General features: G+C 50.4%; 2 protein-coding genes across 9 annotated transcripts in view; one reads left to right on the top strand and one right to left on the bottom strand.

The window, feature by feature from the left end:
• The window catches only part of ATPSCKMT (ATP synthase c subunit lysine N-methyltransferase), a 249,847-nt gene extending 243,780 nt beyond the window's left edge, over positions 1-6,067 (bottom strand). For 7 of the 8 annotated variants that reach the window (XR_006221614.1, XR_006221612.1, XR_006221611.1 and 4 more), the window contains exons 1-2: positions 5,769-6,067; positions 1,246-1,532 (exon numbers count right to left, since the gene is read on the bottom strand). Coding sequence is in view for 2 of the 8 variants with exons in the window: in XM_042997621.1 (XP_042853555.1) it covers positions 1,246-1,532; positions 5,769-5,784 (303 nt within the window). In the remaining 6 variants the exon portion in view is untranslated. The remainder of the gene's footprint in view (positions 1-1,245; positions 1,533-5,768) is intronic. The other variant, XM_042997650.1, reaches the window with a different exon arrangement.
• A 75-nt stretch (positions 6,068-6,142) lies between these two features.
• CCT5 (chaperonin containing TCP1 subunit 5) lies at positions 6,143-19,095 on the top strand. The gene is made up of 11 exons (XM_007091699.3): positions 6,143-6,340; positions 9,302-9,362; positions 9,890-10,054; positions 11,284-11,482; positions 13,048-13,240; positions 13,321-13,470; positions 14,966-15,085; positions 15,670-15,855; positions 16,451-16,588; positions 17,061-17,241; positions 18,737-19,095. The coding sequence occupies exons 1-11, from the start codon at positions 6,236-6,238 to the stop codon at positions 18,862-18,864; spliced, it is 1,626 nt and encodes a 541-aa protein (XP_007091761.1). The 5' UTR covers positions 6,143-6,235; the 3' UTR covers positions 18,865-19,095.
• Positions 19,096-22,905: the final 3,810 nt, after the last annotated feature.

Genomic DNA, 22,905 nt, shown 5'->3' with positions numbered 1-22,905 from the left:
CAGATGTGTAAAGCATTAAAATCTGGATTTTAAAACTTCCTCCTGGTTAATATGTACATCTTGCGGGGCTCCTGGGTGGCTCAGTCAGTTCAGCATCCTACTCTTGATTTCGGCTCAGGTCATGATCCCGCAGTCATGGGATCAAGCCCATCAGGCTCCGTGCTGAGTGTGGAACCTGCTTAAGATTCTCTCTCTCCCAGGGCACCTGGGTGGCTCAGTCGGTTAAGCATCTGACTTTGGCTCAGGTCGTGATCTCAGGGGTCGTGAGTTCGAGCCCAACGTGGGATTCTCTGTTGACAGCTCAGAGCCTGGGGTCTGCTTCCGATTCTGTGTCTCCCTCTCTCTCTGCCCCTCCCCTGCTCACGTTCCATCCCTCTCTCTTCTCTCAAAAATAAACAAAACATTAAGAACAAAATTTAAAGATTCTCTCTCTCTCCTTTTGCCTCTCTCCCCCACTCATGCTCTCTAAAATAAAATATATACATCTCTTGATTTCTTAAACAAGTCACTTCCTAACCTCCTCCTGGCTATTCGAGTCACTATGACGAAATCACAAGGTCCATGCTGCAGGGGTGGTGAAAGGTGCTGTGCCCCTTTTGGTCCCCACATAAATGTTTCCAGAACGCAGGCCTTGACTACTGCTATCCTCACTTTCTGGCTCATGGTTGGATGGAGGCCTAAGGATGATGCCACCAGGCCCATGAAGAAATGTGCTCTCGGACACCCACCGGGCAGTCAGTGGCCCTGAATCTTTATTTATAGGTTCTCAACTGGAGTCAGTATGCTGAGCTCACTCAAAGTCTGATCTTTGGATAAATGAGGGTTAATGGCGCTGGCTCTTTCCTATTTTAACTCTACATTACCCCTTAAGATTATTATGCATGTAAGAATATTAATAAATACAGAAGCAAACATCTCTGTTAAACTTTATGACTCAATGTTTCCTCTAATTATGCCACCTCTACTGACCCAAGTTTTTTTATTGGACAATTTCACAATTACCAATTAATTGCTCCTTTTTACCTGGCGGATCTACAGAGTACTTTTCCCTTTCAGAAAAATTAAATCTGAGAAAAATAAATTCCAAATCATGCTGGAAGGTTTGATCATTAAACACACACAAAATACATGACGACTTAATTACCGTGAGATTTAACGGGGCTTTGCATAAGCCTCACAAGAAACGTGAGGCAGAAATTTTAAAACTTTGGGTTTGAAACCTTAAAATGCCTTAGCGGAACTCACAACACGTCCGTCGCCACTGCCAATGTCGACCAGGGACCCTCTTCTGCAATGCAACATTTTCACAACGTTGGCAATCTGCTTTGTAGTTGCGGGTACGAATGGCAAACAAATTTTTCGGAGGGCCGGTGTTAGAAACGGGGTGGCCACAGCATACACGGCCACCAGGGCCCCACCAACGATCCCAGTAAGGAAGAACCCCCAACTGCTTTTCTTCAAACCGTTGGCTCCAAGACCTGTAGGTAGGCTACATCCTGACTGACTTTCTTCAAGTATTTCTGGGGGTGTACCTAGGTGGAAAGCAAGCAGGAAATATATACGTCACACCAAATCTGAAATCCAAGGTATTTTTTTTTCCTGTGGTTCTTATTGACAAACTCGTACTGTGTAAAGAATAACTTAGCTGAATACAATCTAACTTACAAACGAAGGATTCCACACTGAGTTCCAAATTCTATCAACTAAAGTAATGTGTTTTACAGAAAATTCTTTAAATCTAATAGAAAACTAAAATCCTTTGCTTCCAACATAATGATTTTTTTGAGTCATCCTTAGAAAACAATGTGTTCATCTCTATTTAGCATTTTATGAATTCAAAATATCCATTAATACAGATGTTAACCATGAACTGTATTTTTACGGTTTAGAACAGAGCCTCACAAATAAACATTAAAATGTCTAATTACTGCCTTATTTTAAATAAGATGCAAAGATTCCACATCAAAACGGGTTAGGCATCCATAATCCAGTTGCACTAATACGATTTTCAAGTAACCAGAGACCAAAATCAGGTTCCACTAAAAAAAAACTAAGTATGATAATGAAAAGATTTTTTAAAAAGACCCAAAAAGAACAAAAGATAAAATAATCATTTCAATGCACCAATATGAAAGAAAGCAAACTCCAATCACTGAAAACAGAGAAATGAATGATCTATCCTCCTCTTGAGTTTTACCCTTTAAAATACATTCTTGGGGTGCCTGGGTGACTCAGTCGGTTGAGTGTCCAACTCTTGCTTTTGGCTCAGGTTGTGATCTCACAGTTCATGAGTGTGTCGGGTTCTGCACTAAGCATGGTGTCTGCTTGGGATTCTCTCTCTCTCCCTCTCTCTCTCCGCCCCTCCTCCCATGTGTGCACACTCTCTCAAAGTAAATAAACGTTAAGAAAATAAAATACATCCTCAGGAGAATCTCAAGTCTTGGAGACTGAAATTGATTTCATTTTGAAATTGATTGAGGGGGAAGGACACATCAAGAGCACAACCCCCAAGGTTAGGACCTGGGCTCTGCACCTTGCCAACGGTACGATCCTTCGCCTCTCTGAACCTCAGTTTGCTCATCTGACTCACGGGGATTAGAGTCACCGCGCGGATGAAACTAGGGGACCCACTTAGAACATTGCCCAGCACAACAGGGCCCGTTGCCGTTATTATTTATCCACAGTTGGCTAGATGCTGAACCCTACAGGGAGCAAGGCTGCCCTAAAGCAGCTCGGTGTAGTAGAGAAGACAAGGCCAGAAACACAGGAATCATAAGAAACAGAAGACAGTAAGAGGGAGGACAGCGGATTCTGGTCATTCGAAGATATTCTTATTCATGGCTGCGGGAATCAGTAAGCCATTCAAAGCGCCCAAGGGATTCCATTCCCAAGGCTGCAGTAGGAAACCACCACAAACTTAGAGGGTTAAAACAACACATGCTCATTATCATACAGGTCTGGAGGTCAGCTATCTGAAATGCGTTGGAAGCACTGGGTTCCTTCTGGAGGCTCTATGGTGGGATAGGTTTGCTTGCCTTTTCCAGCTTCTAGAGGCCACCTGCATTCCTGGGCCAGTGGCCCCATGTCACCCCAACCTCTGCTTCCATCAGGATACCTCCTTCCAACTCTCCTGCCTCCCCCCTTTATTTTTATATCTGTTTGTTTATTTTGAGAGAGCAAGCTTAGGTAGGAGAGGGGCAGGGAGAAAGGGAGAAAGAATCCCAAGCAGGCTCCACACCGTCAGCACAGAGCCCAAGACGGGGCTCGAACTCACAACCATGAGTCCACCACCTGAGCTGAAATCAAGAATCAGGCGCTCAACCTAATGAGCCACCCAGGCATCCCTCCCTTTTCTTTATAGGGACCCTGTGATGACAGTGGGCACATCCAGACAAGCCAGCAGAATCTCCCCATCTCAAAGTCCTAACTTCAACCCATCTGCAGATTCTCTCATGTAACGTATTCACCGGTTCCAGGGATTAGGACATGGACGTATTTGGGGGGTCTGCCTACCACACTCATGAAATGTGGTGATCTGTTACAACTTTGTGAGGTACAAGTGTGAACACAGGACACACGAAAAGCTGGCCCACTGCAGTGAGTCACGGCTCCAGGGCAACCGACCAATCACCAACATCTCACGCACAGTAGAGCTTCGTTCCGGACACCTGAGGTCCCCTAAAGTGAGCTTTGTTTTGTTTTTTACTTTAGAGACAGGGCCCACATACCCACAAGCAGAAGGGGGGAGGGGGAGAGAGAGAGCGCGAGAGCGAGCGAGAGAGCATCTCAAACAGGCTCCAAGCTTAGCGAGGAACACAACCCAGGGCTCGGTCCCACTGCTGTGTGATCATGACCTGAGCCAAAATCAAGAGTGGGACACTCCACTGACTGAGCCACCCAGGCACTTCTAAAGTGACTTCTAAGTCTGGTTACACAGTGGAAAACCAACTCAGAAACAAGAACAACAAAAGTCTGCTGCTGGTGCTGGAGGTAAGATAAAAAAGGTAAAGTTTAGGTGGGGACGGTGTTTGATGAAAAGCAAAGGTTTTAAATACACTGTGTTATACTTATCAGCATCGTAGGGAGGAATTTACATGCTATAGCAATAGTCATGCATTTGCCTGTCTTTTAAAAAGTCAAAGCACCATCTGCCATGCCTCTGTAAAATTATCCTGTGGGCATTCCAATTATACAGTACAGTGGTTAAAAGGATTTGAGTCATAAAGTTCTGGAGTCACAGAACTCAACTAGTGTGAAACATTAGATAAGTTTTTGCCAAGGCTCAGATTCTTCGCTTGTAAAATTCAGAAATAATACTATCCTCACAGGATTATTGGAACACTTAAAAAAAATAAGACAGATAAAGCACTTAGTGCTCTCAACGAGACAGTAAGTGATAACTGTTGGCTACTATTGTCGGTCTCAATACTATGCTTGGGAAGAGATCCATAGTTTTTAACAGCTTTATTGAGATGTAACTCATATGCCACACAATGTGCCCATTTAACATATATGATCCTAAGGTTTTCAGTATATTCATAGATAGATGTCACCATCACCACAGTCAATTTTAAAAACATTCTCATTACCCTTAAGCTTTACCTATCACCCCCCACCTTTCCTTTCACACCTTAGCCCTAAGCAACCTCTAACTGACTTTCTGTCCCTAGGGTTCCCATTCTGGACTTTCACAGAAGTGGACTCATACAGTATGTGGTCTTTTAGGAATGGCTTCCTTCACTTAGCGTAATGTTTCCAAGATCCGAACATCAGTACACTTGACCCTTCAACAACACGGATTTGAGCTACGCAAATCCACTTACAGGTGGATTTTTTTTTTCATAGAGTACTGCAAATTCATTTTCTTTTATGATTTTAATAACACCTCGCCTCTAGGTTATTTTATCATAAGAACACGGCATATAACATACAAACAAAAACGCTGACTTCTGACCAATGGGCTGTTAGTAAAATTTGGGCGGGGGAGGGGAGGGGGCTGGACTGGAGTCGAAAGTTATAGGTGGATTTTGACTGCACAGGTCTGACTGCACAGGTGTAGACAGCACCAGCACCCCGAACGCCCACGTTATTCAAAGGTCACCTGTACTTTTTTTTGTGGCCGAATCAAAGCCTGTAAAGAATTAGCTCATGATCAGTGTTCTCAAGAAAAGGCGGCAGAAGCTATTTAGAGGACAGAGTAATTGGGGAGATAGAATGGCCAGGGAAGATCGCCAAGGCAGCACAAAGCGGGGCTTTGGAGTGGGACCCTTAGCGCTACACCATCTTGCTTCTTACTGACGTTGGCCAAGTTACTGGACGATGTGCACAATGAGGATTTCTTCAACGAACACTTACACGGAACTCGCTAAGGGCCCGGCACTGCTCCCCCCGAATCCTTTCAGGAGCCGTGCAAGGCAGACAGTACGGCTCCCATTGCTATTTTTGCAAGCAAGGTAACTGAGGCACAAAGAGGCTACTGCCCACCGAGACCCGGCTGGCAAGGGGCCACGCGGATCCCCACCCACACGGGGGCACTCCGGTCAACTCAGAAGATCGCGCTGCACACGCCGGGAGTCACTCGCCCTAAGGCGCTCAGAACAGCTCCGGGCAGCTAGACGCGGGTACCAGCGCGCGCACTGCGGGCCGCGCCCCGCACGCCAGACTCCGAGCCAGGGCTGCGGCCGGCGGCTCCCACTCCCGCCCGGCCAGGAGCCCAACGTGAAGCCCGGCCCCGCCACCCCGGCAGCCCGCCGCGCCCGCCGGCTCACCGCCTCCTCCCTCCATCGCGAGATTTCCTGCGGCCGGAGGCGGGGCTGGGAGGGTGGAAGTCCGGAAGTGGGTTCTACCATCTCCTCCGAGCCGGGGAGGGGGGCACGGAGGGAGAAACTAACGGCGTGACGAAACGAGTTCCTCGTTGGGGCCCCCTGCCCAGAAACTCTCGAGCGTGAAGCTTTAGCAGATGAGCTCGATCTGCTCTCGGCCGGAGGGTTTTAAGTTCCCGTCCGCGTCTTCGCGCTTCCTCTCCCCGACAGGGTCCTGGACGATAGACGTTCCCTAAGGCCCCTGATTCCAGAAGCTACGGTGTGGCGTTAAACTAGTCTCGCGTGAAAAATAAGTCTCGCGCGCCCGGACTGCGCACGCGCGCGCTGTGGCGCCCTCCCGCGAGCGGAAGGCGTGCTCTCGGTTCCGGAGCGGACTCCGCCGGTCTGGGGAAAGTAGCCACTGCTGCCGCACCATGGCGTCGGTCGGGACCCTCGCCTTCGATGAATATGGGCGCCCTTTCCTCATCATCAAGGATCAGGATCGCAAGTCTCGCCTTATGGGACTTGAGGCCCTCAAGGTAACGGGACGGACTCTGGCGGTGGGATGAGGGGAGGCGGCCGAAGCCCGCGGCTCTGCGCCTGCGCAAGCATGGGAGCGGTTCAGCCATGTGCTCCCCGGAAAGGTCGGGGATCCCCTCTCGTCTTCGGCCCTGCACCCCGCTCCTTTAGCTCGGGAGAGGCCGATGTAGAAGCCTTTAATCCCGGTTGGGGAGTTGGGGTGGAGCCGCTGGCGCCCTTCAGCGTTGGGTGGGGCGGGTTCAAGTCCTAGGCTCTGAGCCCGCGTCTCCGATCGCTTCTCCAGCCTGTGGTCGTTCCTTACGGTGTTTCCATCGGGAAAGGCAGAGGTCATTCTCAGGTCACCCGGCTGCGAGAGAAACGATAGCCCATGAGGATGCCGTTCGTTTTCCGGTCACTCCTTAAAAGACTTGGTCGCTTATAGAGTAATTTCTTGTAATGCGTGGCGTGTTACTGGATGCGGTGTCGTGAAAATTAAAAACGTGTGCTTTTAACGCAGAAACTTACCACCGCCAGAGTGGAAAGTGGACACCAGTGACCGTAACACAAGGCAGCGTGTGACTGGAATCACCAGTTACAGATGCAGCTAAAAGTTGGAGGGTGTGCTAGAGACGTTTAGTGGAGACTGGCTTGTGATGGGGGATGGCGTCACTGCTTTGAATGCGAGAGGGAGCGCGCTAGCACCTGGGGGAGAAGGGACAGCAAAAGCCGAAAGCTGGGCAGAACGCGCGGCACGTTGTAGGGCAGAAGAGCCATCCGGTTTGGAAGGAGCACAGTCCAGTCCCAGTGAACGGTAGGGCCCCAAAGGAGGAAGCCCTCGAATGCCCCACAGTCAAGATGTTATGCCTGGAAGGAGGGAGCCCTTGAGGGGGTTTTGAGCAGGCCCACGGTTGAGGTAGAAGAAGAAGCGTGCTTCAGAAAGTAGGGTCTGGTGGACCACAGGGGCTAAGAAAGACCAGAGGCGTTGAACCGCCAGGAGTCCAGGTGAGCCCAAGCCTGTTGAAACAGACGAAGAAACCGTAGAGTTCCCTCGCTGTTGGCCTTGGGACAGGCTGCACAGCCTCTCTGAACCTCCTTTCTCGGCGGGGGCAGCACGCCCCTGTGGAGCTGGGGATGAGGACCGGACGGGGCAACGTAGGCAGGGGCCACACGGTGCTCGACCTGCGGTGGATACTCGAGCGCTCGTGTCACACACGCCGCTTCATCGTTCGTTTCGAGGAACCAGCAGAGAACACACCCTCCGGTACCTCGTGCATAACAGCACGACAGCAGCTACGTGTTGTGCGTGAGCTGTCAGGCTAGCTAGTTTACGGGCACTCGCACTCTGCATCACACGATCCCCACGCTCGGAGGTAGGTATTGGGGTGCCAGCTGCAAGCGTGGCCCCAGAGCGGGTAAGGTGGCAGAGCTGATCCAGAACGGGGCCATGATTCAAGCCCACCCTGGCTGACTCCAAAGCCAGACTTCGGAGCATCGGCAGGGTTAGCATTCGGGGCCAGGTCGTTCTTTTTGTTGTGGGGGCCTGTCCTCTGTCGGACGCGGAGCAGCCGACGGGCCTGTGCCCACTTTGTGCTGTGATCGGCCCCCACCCCATTTGTTAGAACCAGCGATGTCTGCAGGCATTGCCAGGGGGCTCCTGAGGGACAGAATCCTCCCTGGTTGAGAGCGGCTTACCTGTGATTACCTTCCTCTAAAAAGTCCATTACACTGACAGGTCGGGCAAAGTGTATTTTCGTGGTTACCAGTGTTGTCACCGATCCGTGAACTCTGTGTCTTGTCTCAGCTGCCAGATGCAGTGACTAGGGAGGGCTCCGCGGATCATGGGCGTTTGAACCGCGTTCCGTGTCGGTCAGCGTTTTGATGACTGGAGGGCCTTCGGTGCATTAGCGCTTCAAGGATCAGAGGGCATATGTGGGGGGGACACGTGGACCGCCATCGTCACTGGAAGGGAACTAGGTCTCAGATTGTGGGGGGCATTGAAGAAAAACTGAAGCTTTCAGACTCCATGTTGAGGCACTAGGGAGTCATTGGAGGTTTGGGGACCGGCAGATGACACGGTTGAGGAAAATGGGTGAGTTAGCTGGGCGTCGGATGGACCTAAAGGACAGGAGGTGAGATCAGAGACCCCAGATTTCTGTAGGGTGCTGTGGAGCCAAGCCAGGCTGGTGACAGCAAGACTAGGAACGAAGGAAACCGCATCTGCAGAAAAAACACACTGCTGATCGTGTGTGCAAGCAGGAAAGGATGCTTGCAGGTTTCCATTGAGTTAGCTGTCGATGCCCTTGGCAGATGGCAAGGGTGACTTTTCACCTGTGGGTTGTGTATTGACTCAGCGGTCAATTTCTGGGTGTATTTCTGCAGTAAGCCTAGTATGCCGGTTCAAGGGGCTGTACGTGTACATCTGGACTCTTCACACGAGGCTAGCATTGCAGGACGGTCTTGCAAGGCCTGTCCCTGTCCCGTCAGACCGCACCTGCTGTGAAGTGGGGCAGATAAGAGCACCTGCCTCATAGGTGTGCTGGGAGTTAAAGCTCTAGGCTCTCGTTCTTTTGCGTAAGAATTACCTACTAAAGCTGGTGGTTGTTATCACGCCAAGGTTTAGACTTGGGTGTTGCCTCTTAAATGCAGAAGCTTCTGGAGAACAGAAACTGTTCCGTATGATTGGATTTTATAATCATCAAGTGTATGCTTCTAACTATTAAAAATTGGGGGGCCTGGCTGGGTGGCTCAGTCGGTTAAACATCTGACTCTTGACTCCAGCTCAGGTCACGATCTCATGGTTCCTGAGTTCAAGCCCCATGTCGGGGGGTGCCAGCGTGGGATGCTCTCGCTGTCTCTTCTGCTCTCTCCCTCTTGTGCTCACTCTCTTTCTCTCTCAAAATAAATAAAAATAAACTTTAAAGAAAACCACTGAATTATTAAAGTTATTTGTAACTTGAACCTTTTCTGTGTCTTTCATTTAGTCTCATATCATGGCAGCAAAAGCTGTAGCAAACACAATGAGAACATCACTTGGACCAAATGGTAAGAGACTACCATTCTGTGTTAATGCATGTTATGTCTAAATCGTGGAGAGTTGATGGAACCCTTTTATAGAAATTTGGGACGTGGAGCAGGGGGCGTCCTAGGCCTCCGGCACTAACACACTTGTTTTGTGTATTTCAGGCTTTAAACACGTTTGTAAGTGCACGTACAATTTTAGGCCAGAGGTTTTTTTCTTCTTTTAACATTTTATTAGCATTTTCCACATCAGGGCTGTCATTTTTGTAATTAATACATTAGTGATGCTCCTCACCCCCATTTCTCTAGTTTTAGCCCTTTAGGTGGTTTTGTACTCGCCAGTGCAAAAATGTCTGCACACAGATACTCTTACGTATGCTGAATTTTTCTGATAAATTCTGTAAATAGGCATTGGGTCAAGAGGTCTAGCCTTTTTTTTTGGTTTTTGGTGCAGATTGCATTTTTGTTTGGTTTTGTTTTGGGGGGGCTTTTTTTGTTTTTTTGTTGTTGTTTTTTGCATAATGTCATTCTAAACGTTGCTGTCTTCCTAGGGCTTGATAAAATGATGGTGGACAAAGATGGCGATGTGACGGTGACTAACGACGGTGCTACCATTTTAAGCATGATGGACGTCGATCACCAGATTGCCAAGCTGATGGTTGAACTGTCCAAATCACAGGATGATGAAATTGGAGATGGGACCACGGGAGTGGTTGGTAAGAAAGCACATTATCCTTACTTGTTTGAGAGGCATTCCTTAAAGTCACGCACCCCTGCCAAGAGCGTTTGCTCTGAATCAGATCATGAGAAGACTGTTGCGCAAATCCAAGTTGAAGGACACGCCGAAATACAAGCGGCCCAGACTCTTCAGAAGTCCTTGTCCTGGAACAACAGGACAGTTCTTCAGGGGAGAGTTAAGCGGCTCTTCTAGATCAGGGGATCCAAAGAGAAATGACACGCGACTGTAACGCAGAACACTTGATCGGATGCGGGCTTTTTCTTTATTTAAACTGGGGGGGGGTGTTTGGGATACATGGGAGGATTTGTGGATCGTGCATCGCAGAGTAGTGCCCTGTTAAGTGTCCTGAGTGTGACAGGTATGTTAGAGCGCTAGGGAGATTGCCCTTGTATCTTAGCTTACAGCTGAGACGTGTCATGATTTCTGCGCCTCTCCCATAGTTGAAGGGAATAGGTGTGGGTTTGTAGAGAGAACAAATGTGGCAAAATAGTGTTAATCAGTAAGCGATTCATTTGAATGTTCTTACGTTTTCTCTGAAGTTCTGATATAGTTAGAGATGGGGAAGATGGAAGAGAAATAGCTTCAACGTTACCTTTTCTGCAGATGAGGTTTGAATTCATTTATTCAGCAAGTGTTTGTTGGGAACCAAGCACTGTTATGGACGTGCTTGGAGTATAGCAGTATTGAAACAAAGATCATCATCTTTGTGGCCCTTAAATAACGGGAGGAAGGAAGGTGGTGGGGAGGATAAACCATAAGCATATCATATGTAAATTCTCTTATCACCAGCACAAATTTTACTGACTAGAAATCCCTCGCCTGGCCGGCTCAGTTGGTAGAACATGCAGTTCTTGACCTCAGGGTTGTAAGTTCAAGTCCGCATTAGGTGTAGAGATTACTTTAAAAAATCTTAAAACGAAATCCTTGGCTCGGGAAACACCAGATTTTTGCCCTTAAACGTTCTCAGGTTACGTTCTTCACTTACGTTTTGTCCATCACTGAGAGCTGAACATCCGTTTATAAGGGGTGACCTGTTAGATCTTTGCTAGAAGCAAAACCAGAGTCTCCCTTTTAAAAAAACAGCCTCCCAGATCTTTTTGCCTTAATTTTGGACCCTTCACATTTCCAGGGTGTAGCATCTAATTGGTATCGATGGTGTAAGTGTCAGTGCTTGCCTGACGTGGTTGTGCGCTGTCTTGTCTGCAGTCCTGGCCGGCGCCCTGCTGGAGGAAGCCGAGCAGTTGCTGGACCGCGGCATTCACCCGATCAGGATCGCCGACGGCTATGAACAGGCCGCCCGCATTGCGATCGAGCACCTGGACAAGATCAGCGATAGCGTCCTCGTTGACATGAAGGACACTGAGCCCCTGATCCAGACAGCAAAAACCACGCTGGGCTCCAAAGTGTACGTTTACAATACAGTTCTTCGCTTCTAGAGGAAGCAAAACGTGTGTGCTTATTGCTAAAAACCTCCTTTTATAATGATCGCACGGAGCTTCATGCGGACTCGATGAACTTCTTTCCGCTTTTGTCATTATTTTGCTTTGCTTTGTTTCTAATGCAGGTGTAGCCACATGCATCTTGTGTTGTAGTTGGAAACTGAAGTTCCAGGCTTGGGTATTAAATCCTCTCAGTATTTGTAAGAGATCCAGGGCTTTGATTTAGCAGTCAAGCAGAAATAAATGGTCCTACTTGGGGAATGTTAGCCTTCAGAACACCTTCTACCATTTCTTTGCTAGGAAGCCATTCAGGAGGAGAGGCTCTACTTTTCATTATTGACCAAGCAAGTTACTGGTCCAGAATCTTAATTTAGTGAGAAGGGGCAGTCGTGAAAGTGACTTACATGGGGTGTTTTCCACGCTTGCATAATGCCTGCTATTTACCAGGCCTGTTGCCACATCTTAAGGGCACAGAGACACAGTCCCTGTCCTCTGGAGACCCAAAGCAGCCTCGGCCAAAAGACACACTTAATTTGAATAATAATGGAGACCTGTGGGCTCTTGGCACGATGTAGCATAAAAATTCTAGTATGAGGAGCTTTATTACTGGTTTTTCAAATCAAGATCAGGGTGAGAAACATTTTAAACTTTAATTTGTGTGGTAGTTTTAGCAAAAAGGCATGGCCTTGATTCAGAGGTCAGGGGAAGTGCAACAAAATTGTGGCCCTCTCCACCCCTAGGGAAAAGCCTCTGCCGCCATGCTGTGCTAGAATGTGCTGGGTGCCAGGTGCCCTCTTACACGGGTGCTGAGACCAGCTAGGCAAGGGGGCCACCGGGATGGTCTCTGTCACGGCGCACTATTGTTTTCCCGAAAGGAAAGTGTCCTAGTTGAAATGCACGAGTCTTATCATTGCTAAGTTGATCTTGTTATATTTGTAAGTCTTTGTAAAATCCATGTATCTATAGGTCTTTACTACAGAAAATGTTCAAAACAACTGACAGCGGCCATAGTGTGAGGCAAGTTATAAATCACTTAGGATACTAACATTTACAGTTTCCCCGTTATCTTTTCTCTAAGATGAGTTGAGATTTCATGCACTGTTTCAAGTATTAAATTTCCCTTGCAGTTTTTCCAGAACCAAAAGTAAATTTATTGAGCAATTTATTCAGATGTTTCAGAGTTTTCAAAAAAGATCCCCACCCCACCCCGCCCCCGCCCGGAACTGATGTTGGTGGAAATTCCTACAAGGGAAGCAGCCACGTGGAGTCCTCTGGCTTCTTACTGAATGCTGCACCCCATTTACACGAGATGTCGCTTTCTCCCGTCCCAGTTTATGGCTCTCTCTGGGTTCTGTGGATCCCAGCTTGAGAACCCCTGCCCCAGACTGTCGAAAGTGCAGGTTCTAGTGGCATAGCCGTCTACAGAGTCTGAGCGCCCTTCGTTTTATAAGACGTATCTGAGTTGCCACGTTACGTTCTGGGTCCTGCTGTGGCCGCAGTGGAGTGAAAGGTTGCTCTTTGTTTTCATCAGGGTTAACAGCTGTCACCGGCAGATGGCTGAGATCGCTGTGAACGCTGTCCTCACCGTAGCAGACATGCAGCGCAGAGACGTGGACTTCGAGCTCATCAAAGTGGAAGGCAAAGTGGGCGGGAGGCTGGAGGACACGAAACTTATCAAGGGCGTGATCGTGGACAAGGATTTCAGTCACCCACAGATGCCAAAAGTGAGTCCGTGTCCTGCACGGCTTCACGCTGTTTTTCACTCCTAGATCCCCGAATTGAAAGATCCTCTTTGTCCCCACAGCAAGTGGAAAATGCCAAGATTGCGATCCTCACGTGTCCTTTTGAACCGCCAAAACCAAAGACCAAGCATAAGCTGGACGTGACCTCTGTGGAAGATTATAAAGCCCTTCAGAAATACGAAAAGGAGAAGTTTGAAGAGATGATTCAACAAGTAAGTCTTCCCCTAGCTTTTCGTGAGGTAGGTCTGTAGGTGGTAACGTGGCCCTCACCTTTACCGTCTTGATTCTTCAGCGCGTGGCTGCAGATGCCGTGTCGGTGTGAGCCCCCTTTTTTCACTTTTAAGTTAGAAGAGTAATCAGCATTCACGGCGAGAAGAAATCAGGTGGCACAGAAAGGCTCCAGGGGGAAGAGACCCGATTCACAAAATGGTCACGTGTCTGGAGCGCCTCAGAGAATTGGCTCCGTGACCTTCGAGCTGTGCTGTTGATTTTACGATACTGTCCTGGACACATCGAAGCCACGCTCGTATGTTCAGGGTATAAACAGCTCAACTCTCTTCCTCGGGCTGCTAATAAGCGTGCACACCCTGACACTGGTTCCTCTTTGGGCCTCTGTCCTTGGGGGCTTCTAGCATCCGCACACAGGGCTACGTGGACGTGGGTATCGGTGGAAACGTTCCTCGTGACAGATAGGCAACAAGTTACGTGGATGTCTCCCTTCAGCAGGGGAGTTGGGTTCGTCTGCTCCTGCGTGATCTGTGTCTCTGCCTACCTCATACCAGGCACCGTCATAGGGACCTGAGACACAGCAGCGACCAAAGTAGAGCCCTTGCTCTTGCGGCCCAGAGTAAGGGGGTGGTGGGTAGGGGCCGTGCTAAAGACGGGGCCCTCAGGCAGAGACCCACCTGCCTGGGGGAGGGGCACTTACCCAGCTGGGGTAAGCTGGGGCGGACAGCGTGTGCAGAGGCCCTGAGGCAGGAGCAGGGTTGGCACGCTGAGAGGTCGGAGGGGCTGAAGACCCGTCACCTGGGCTATAAGGCTGCGGTGGAAATGCCAGGCAGGGTGCCCGGGACGACAAGGTGGCAGGACCTGAGAGGCCGAGGGAATCGGATAGGTGTGTTGGTGGATATGCAGGTTGCCGGGGATGATGACAGGAAGGTGGTGGGCTGCATGTTTTTAAAGAACAGGAATGGCCCAAAGAGGAACGTTGTAGGTACTTGTGAGGGCACGAGGGAGGAGAAAGAGCCGTGTGAGGACAAATGCTGAGGCAGGCTGGTTTCCGGGGGACAACCAGGGTTGGCCCCCAGGGAGAACGTGGCAGAAGCGAGGAATGTGCAGGAACGAGTCGGCTGTTAACGGACAGAGGGTCACGGAAGAAGGAAAAGCAGAGAGCCGGACTCGAACTCACGAAGTGTGAGATCATGACCTGAGCCGAAATAGAGTCTGATGCTTAACTGAGTGAGCGCCCAGGTGCCCCTGAAGTACTGATTCTTAAAGCATATCAAGAACTGAAGTGATTCCCTTTGACACTTGCTCATTATTTGGGATTTGGGCCTGACAGAAGGTAGACACTTCTGTGCTTCCTTCCTTCTCTTTTCTCTGCTTTATTTTAACGCTCCCACCTTGCACGCCCCTCTGTGCGCCTCATCTTTTTCCCCGAGCACAAGGAATACTTACTAACGTGATGGGCATTTTTCTCCCCCGCAGATAAAAGAAACCGGCGCTAACCTAGCCATTTGCCAATGGGGCTTCGACGACGAAGCCAATCATTTACTTCTTCAGAATAACTTGCCTGCGGTGCGTTGGGTAGGAGGACCGGAAATAGAGGTAGGCGGCTCGTGGGAAGAGACTTCCGAACGCAGGGCTCAGGCTCGATGCCTGTGCGTGCTGGGGGCCTGCTTGGGGAGCAGTTGCCGTGAACAACCACAGTGTCAAGGCTCCACAGACAGAGGGCCAGCGGGGAGAGAGGAGAGTGCTGCGATCTTTCTCTATTTCAGCCACAGTGCTGCGAGTTTCTGGTGTTCCGTGGGATTTAGAAATGCTTTCCGTGTGTCGTCCCACTTGGCGCTCTGAGGCAGGGACACCTGCTTACCCACTGGTGTGTCAGCCACACGCCGACCGCCGTCCCACACGTGGTCCGTGCCCCGGGGCAGGTTCGGCCCTCACCGCAGCCAGGGTGCGATCCGGTCAGGACACGGTGCTACGGAGGGTGGTGGCGTCGCCCTGAGACACCGGCTCCTCAGAAACCCACTCATTTCATAGGCCTTCTTGGGTTGACCTTGAAATTTGAGGCTAGAGTGGATTGCAGTTCGGGCACAAGGTAGCCCTGGGTGGAGTTTGGCTCCTCTGCGGTCTGATCGTGAGAGCCCAGTGCTCACCAGCGCCTTCCTCCCCCGACCCACCCCGCCTAGTTGATCGCCATCGCGACAGGAGGGCGGATCGTGCCGCGGTTCTCAGAGCTGACCCCTGAGAAGCTGGGCTTCGCCGGGCTCGTGAAGGAGATCTCCTTCGGGACAACTAAGGACAAGATGCTGGTCATCGAGCAGTGTAAGAACTCCAGGGCTGTGACCATTTTCATCAGAGGAGGAAATAAGATGGTGAGAATCCTAGTGACTTGCCCTGCATTGTTTTCTGCCCTTGGTGTAGGGCTTGGTTTTGCCCAGAACGTGTTTGAGATAACGGGTGCCATTTCTCAAAAAGCGATCATTTTTCTCAAAGAAACCGTGGCTCACCGAGGTGTAAAATCACCAAAGACCACATTCGGTGCTACCTGTTCGTGCTACGCAGGCCTTTTTTGCGTCGCTCGGGTGGAAGTAGGGGCCCAGGTGCATCCACGCTGCTAATCCCCCTCCCTCGAGAGCGGGTCTGTACCGCCTCGGCCTCAGTGAGACGGGCCTCAGGTGTCTCTTGGTCGGTTTTGGCTCGTCTGACCACTTCCCGTGGCCACGTGTCCCGAAATGAGTCACTGGCTGCCTCCGCCTGGTGTTCACGTAACCACGTGGCAGAGAAAAGGGGGAGAACGGCAGAAATCACCTGGTAATGAACATTCTGGCGCGTGCTCTCCATTTGTTCCTAAGCAAGGTGGCTTTGATGCCGGTACCTGGCAAACAGAGGTTCAACCAGGCGCCGCGGATTTGACTCTAAAACACTAGATTGTGCTAATGTTAACTTCTGCGGAACTGTCTTCTCTAGATCATCGAGGAAGCAAAGCGATCCCTTCACGATGCCCTGTGTGTCATCCGGAACCTCATCCGGGATAATCGTGTCGTGTATGGCGGAGGTGCCGCCGAAATCGCGTGTGCTTTGGCCGTCAGCCAGGAGGCGGACCAGGTAAAACCCGTGCGGGGCCTCCAGGCCTAAGGCGTAAGGCAGTGGGACTGAACAGACTGGGGGAAACAGTGTCGTCGCCGTGGGTGAGCAGCGCCTGGTCCTCTCCCTCGTTCTGAGGCGCGGCCTCCCGAAAACTAGCATTACTCAGCCTTTTCAACCTTTCCAGCCTTGACAGTAACCGTTCTCCAGTCTTCAGTGTCCTCATTTGAAGTTCCAAATAAATTGAATATCGTGACTGTCATAACTAAAAGTAGAGCTAGTTTGTTTTCAGACTCCTCTCACGTGTCTGTCTTCTTCGTCCTTACTCTGTCGTGACATTTTAATATTCTGGTAGTTTAACAGTAATCAAGACAGCCTATTAGAATTCTTCATGAGTTAGGTTTTCAAAGTATGCGATTTAATTTACCTTTCCAAATTGGCTGGTTTTTGTCTTGTTTTTTGCTAATAAGCACGCTTACCTGTACCCTTCCAGTGCCCGACCTTGGAGCAGTACGCCATGCGGGCATTCGCGGATGCCCTGGAGGTCATCCCCATGGCCCTCGCCGAAAACAGTGGCATGAATCCCATCCAGACTATGACCGAAGTCCGAGCCAGACAAGTGAAGGAGACGAACCCCGCTCTTGGGATTGACTGTTTGCACAAGGGAACAAACGGTGAGAGCCAGTCGCAACCCGGTGGGGCCGTGTCTGGGTCAAGACTGGTGCTCTCCTGCTGGCCGCACGGTGTGCGGTGCCTTCTGTGAGCTTCGATACTTCCGCACTTCAGATATCCGGGTCCTAAGTTGTAGAATGTTTTGGTTTGATTACCTGAGGATTTGGTCAGACTGCTGGTCCTGTAACGCGGCACTCCTTAATAACAGTAAGCTGTGGCACGCTGGCTTACACCAAAGGTGACTTCCGTTTCAGTCTCTGGTTTTAGAAAGTCCTTCTTCTCTTGCTCTTTAACACCGATGTCTGTCAGGTAGGTTCTGGATGTCACGGGAAGCAGCCCGGCAGGTGACTTGGTGCCGTCTGCTTATTTTGTGCTTTTGTCCAGGACTCAGGGGTGTTTTCAGATATGACGTACTGGGACCGTAGCCATGTGTGTGGTTTAGAGGGTGATTTCACTTCAGCTTGTTGGAATGGTGGTGCCAGTGATTTCTCACTAATGGGGCCAGGCCCACATTTTTTTTTTTTTTTTTTTTTTTTTTTTTAATGTTTGTTTTTGAGAGAGAGCACGCAAGCGGGAAAGGGGCAGACAGAGAGGGAGCCACGGAATCTGAAGGAGGCTCCAGGCTCTGAGCTGTCAGTACAGAGCCCGATACGGAGTTCGAGTTCGAACCACGAGATCAGGACCTGAGCTGAGTTCAGATGCTTAACCAACTGAGCCCCCCCAGGCACCCCCAGGTCTGACTTTTGCAGCCACTCCCAGCCCACGGAATCAGATGATCTGTGCTTTTATGTAGAACAGCAGCTATGTCCTGGTTTTCATGTTCACAGCCAGCAGAGTTTAATAACGGCAGCAACTCTTTGTCAGACAGATATGCACATTTTCTTTAACTTGAATGCCTGGTTCTGCTGAAATTTGTTTGCATCTTTCTTGGAATTATTTTGTTTCATATACAGTCTGATTTTTTCACTTACATTGGGCTTTCTAAATTATGTGAGTGAATATTTTGTGGAATGAAATGTCGCTGAAAGGTTTTAGCCAGTCACCTAGCACTTTGGCTTGTCATTGAAGAGAGGTCCCCTTCACCCCCAGCTTTCTGGGACCCAGGTTCAAATTCCAGACTGTCCTCTGGAATAATGGAATCTTACTACCCCTCTGAAAATGTAGCTGGATGAGTGGTTTCTTCTGGATTTGGGTTTTGTTTTAGAAATTTTTTTTTTGAATTTTTTTTTTTTTTAGAAGGAGCATACACGCAAGCAGGGGAGGGGCAGAGACAGAATCCCAAGCAGGCTCTACGCTGTCAGTGCAGAACCCGACACGAGGCTCGAATTCACAAACCTCGAGATCATGACTGTGGAAATCAAGAGACACTTAACTGACTCACCCAGTCGTCCCCAGATTTATATTTTTTTAAGTTTCAGTGTCTTTGTAAAAATGAGAGCAAGTTACTAATATCAAATACATATGTTTTAGGATAATTCATTTATTTGTGTTTTCCAGATATGAAGCAACAGCATGTCATAGAAACTCTGATCGGCAAAAAGCAACAGATCTCTCTTGCCACACAGATGGTTAGAATGATTTTGAAGATCGATGACATCCGTAAGCCTGGGGAATCCGAAGAATAAAGAAAAAATTGAGAGTAAATGTAGTAGTAAGGTTCCCTGTTGTGATTAAATAAATGGATGTCTTGTGATGCATCTACAGTTATTTATTACTGTGTCTTTTTTCAGACACTGTAGATGCTGTAATAGAAACAGCTGTTTAGTTACCATGGTTCTCCTGTTGAAAGTTCAGTTATGGGAATGCGGTCTCGCAGGCTTTTGTATCTGTTCTATTAAAGCGGTCTCTTTAAACAACGGCTGTCTTCTCTTCGAGTTAAGAAACTGGCTGTACCGACCCAATGCTGCCCTAATGAAGGGGGTTGAGTAGATCTTTTTTTTTTTTTTAATTTGTAGATACTTGTAACAGCTTAAACATGGAGTTTGGTCTCAAGCTTTGAAAGAAGACCGGGCTTGGTCCTATGAAACGTATTTAAATGCCGCGTGTCTCTAAGTAGACGGGTCCTTTGATCGTGGAGACCCATCCTGAGGAGTGTGGGAAAGCGTGAGATCGGGGGGGTGGGGGGGGGGGGTCCTAAGTGCTTTGAGCTGCCAGCCACGTAGCGAGTGTGGGACTGGAGCACAAGGCCAGCGTGGGTTCCAGCCTCATGTCCCCTGGGTGTTTGGTTGCCCCTGTCCTGACCCTCCCCAAACGGCCGGACCCCTGCTCCCCTTGCAGAAACCCGGAGGGGCCGTTAGAGCACGGCCGGGGCTTCCCCAGCGGGACAAAAGCAGCGCAGGTTCAGAGCGGGGCGTGGAACACGAGCAGTGGGCCGGGTGCGAGGAAGGGTCCCCAGGTTACCATACGTGGGTGGGCTGCTGTCCCTTCATTCTCCTTCCTAAAGTAACCATGATGGGCGTGACCGGGCCTTGTTCCAAGACGTCGACCGTCCCGCTTCTCCCACCACCCTGGACGGAGACCTTTCTTTTCCCACAGCTTCCAGGCGAGGCCCGATCCTCTGCCGGCACCTCATGGCCGGCGAGCGGTAGAGCAGGTCAGACGCCCAGCCGTCGGCCTCCCGGGTCCCCGCAGCCTCTGTGCCTTGTGCGCCATTTACTTGTGTGTGTGGTTCTCTGGGTTCCATTTTTCTGGCCAGTCTTGGGATCGAGTTCACTTGTGTGCCACCAGGGGGAGCCTCCCACAACTGGTCAGAACCGGAATCTGAACCGTTGTGACTGGTGACCTTTCACTTGCCTTCTGTGCACCTGGGTGCTCGTCAGCCCTGACGTGCTGGTCGTCTTTTCTCTGGCTGCACTGGTGGTTTGGCTAAGCACGCACCCGTCTCAGGAAGTTCTGGAATAGACCATCGAGTTTTGAAAGCTTAAAAACTACTCAACACAAGCTAGCGTGGACGTCCCTCTAATGTGTGCTGTGCATCGGCACCACTATGATCTGTCGTGTGCTTCTGGGTGCGGCGTCCACGTGCATCCGTAGTCTAGACTCTGACACGCTTCGTGAGGACTGATTCCGGACTCCAGACAACACAGGCTTGCCTGAAGGGGTCCGTGGTCGCGTGAGGAGCCGCCAGACCACCCCTCCGCTCCAAAGTGGGCCTCGCGCGTTCCCGGTGGGTCTGGGGCAGAGAAACCATGTGGCCTGCGAACAGGAAAGCCTGGAGGGATGGTTTCGCTTCATTAGAGGGCCTCTTCGAGGTGACCCGTGACCTTTACGTTCTAGTTGCAAATCCCTCATCAAGCTATGTGTGTCCTCCCCCCCGGCTTTTTTTTATAACGCAAAATACTTATCTCTGCGCTGGAAAAGGATTAGGACCCTGGGTAAAAGATAGTCTGTCAACTAGGATCCAGAGTCTTCGGTAGCTGAGGTCGTGAAGTCTCCACCTGACGCTTCGGTGGGCTTTTCAAACGAGCCTTCCCTCCGGGCCGACTTTCCTAATCTGACAGCCGAACGGGGACCCCAGAGAGCTGTCTCGTGAAGTGCAAGACCAGTCCCTTGTGCTTCCGCTGACCATGACCCCAAGGCCAGATTCCCATGCAGGACAGCACTCTTGTTGGTTCCCAACTCCCACACTTGCTGGACTTATTCGGTGTTCGTTAAATGGTCTGGCTTTCAATTATAATAGCAACCACTCGAGTACAGATGCTTCTGGAAGGGCTGAGAGGCTGGTGTGTCACGTGATGATTTCGTTATCCCTTTTCCTTTCTTTTCTGTTCTTGGCGAACCAGCTCCACTAAAGGATCAGGAGTTTGGGGCCAGGGGCGAGCGAAGTGTGGTACTAAAGGGATGGCAGGGAACTGCAGGCATTTGAGGTGCTTCTCGGAGGCAACCTGCACAATAGAGGCCCCACCTAAAGCACCAGAGGCGAGACGGCTACTTAGAAAATGTGTTCAAGGTCGGCAAAAGCAGGGAGACAGTAGGGAAGGTGTGTGTGAGGTATTTGTGGTGTCCCAAGTGCTGTTGTAAATGTTTAACACAGACACTGGCGGTGTTGTAACGTGTGGTCCCAGACGGGGTCCTGGACCGTCTCAAGGGGCCAAGAGGTCAACGGTATTTTTATACTAAGCTTACTTGCTTTTTCCACTGCTGACAGGAGTCATTTGCCACCACGGCAGAAGCAAGCCGCTCTCCCTGAGGGAGGGCCTTGATGAAGCACCAGCTCTCAGCCTTGAGCTCACGGCTAACGTTCTGCGACAGTAAGTGTGTAAACCATGTCCGTGTAACGAGCGTGGTTCTGTCCGCTGCACTAGCCCCCTTATCCTGGAACACCATTGAAAGAATGACCTTTGAACTGTGTGGAATTGGATATATGACAGACCTCTCAAAAATGATAGAGTAAGCCCGAAACTTCCATAGATAATGGTCCTGTCCCGGCTCCTAGAGCAAAAATCCCATAAACGGTGGCTTCGGTGTTTCTTTCTCACTGTTCTGGAGGCTGGGAGCCCAAGACTAAGGGGGGGTTCTTGGGAAGGAGTTCCCTCCCTCATAAGAATAGGTACAGACAGTCCCTGCCCCCCCTCCCTGCTCTAGCAGGTTTCTGTGAGGCAGAGGCCTACCGTGCGCCCGTGAAGAGAGGGCCCGGATGGGCAGGCACCTGCCCCATGTCCTGAGGTCAGCAGGGCCCTGAACCACTCTCGGACCCCGTTAGGAGTGTTCTTCTCTGAGCCAGTGTTAGGCTTTCTGTTGTTCGCAGCCCGAGAAACCTGATGTTCCAGACGGCCCTGCTTCTCTTCCCGGATTCCCTGTCCGGCATAATCTCTACACAGACCTCGGACGGGTCACTGTGTCTGCCCTCCCAGTTCTCTTCTAAGTGCTCTGGAATCCCTCCCCTCCTCTCCATTTTCCTGCAGGGGTGAGGTCCACATCACTCCTCCCTTTTTCGCGTCACCCCTCTGCTGTCACAGAGAAAAGTAAAGCCATCAGTCACATGGGACTCCAAAAGCCCAGCGATGGAAGAAAGGAAGGGGTGCGTGTGGATGCTGGAAGCCGCAGACTCCCTTCTTGTCCCTGGCTTCCAGAGTGGAAGTGCCATGAGTTCCCCTCTCCACCCAGAGCCCCAGGATGATAGGAAAGAGCCCCACCCTCAACCCAGGACCCAAGCAAAATGCCCTCCCCCTGGTCCCACCCGATGGAGGGCACCTGTGGCAGGGCCGGGGCCGGGGTGTGAGGGGACACGAGGTGACCCTTCTGGATCTGCAGACTCACAGGAGCCAGTGGGAGTGCACAGCCATCTAGCCGAGGCTTGCTTAGTTTGCAAAGTAAAACTCGCGGCTGGCACAGAAGAACACCAAGTGCGGGACTGTCACGGGGTGGGCGGGGGGAGGGTAACCGGGTTAAAGGAAAGTCAACGGTGGGGCTAGAAGAAGGCAGGGCCTTTACTGGCGCCGACTGGCTCTGCCCCATGTAGCTCCTACCGCCACGCGCACGGCATGTGGCCAGGAATGCCGAGGAGCTGAGCTGTTCACGCGATTTAAAATATATAAAAACTGAAGCGTGACCCTGTATGCCACCACCCTTCAACTGAATGCACGAGTGATTCCTGACGCAATCCCAGGCCCTGGGCCCCGAAGATGCCCACGTTCTGGAAAATCACTTCCTTGGGAGACGGCCAG

Source organism: Panthera tigris, chromosome A1, assembly GCF_018350195.1.
Source record: "Panthera tigris isolate Pti1 chromosome A1, P.tigris_Pti1_mat1.1, whole genome shotgun sequence".
In the NCBI taxonomy this organism is placed as follows: Eukaryota; Metazoa; Chordata; class Mammalia; order Carnivora; family Felidae; genus Panthera; species Panthera tigris.
Note: the sequence above shows the minus strand (reverse complement) of the source record. Positions and strands in the feature narration are given on the sequence as shown.

Excerpts from the sequence above, each read along its gene's own strand:
- CCT5 (XM_007091699.3), top strand. The coding sequence starts at position 6,236 with ATGGCGTCGGTCGGGACCCTCGCCTTCGATGAATATGGGCGCCCTTTC. Across the intron at positions 6,341-9,301 it reads TGGGACTTGAGGCCCTCAAG|TCTCATATCATGGCAGCAAA; the intron begins GTAACGGGACGG and ends TCTTTCATTTAG. Across the intron at positions 9,363-9,889 it reads AACATCACTTGGACCAAATG|GGCTTGATAAAATGATGGTG; the intron begins GTAAGAGACTAC and ends CTGTCTTCCTAG.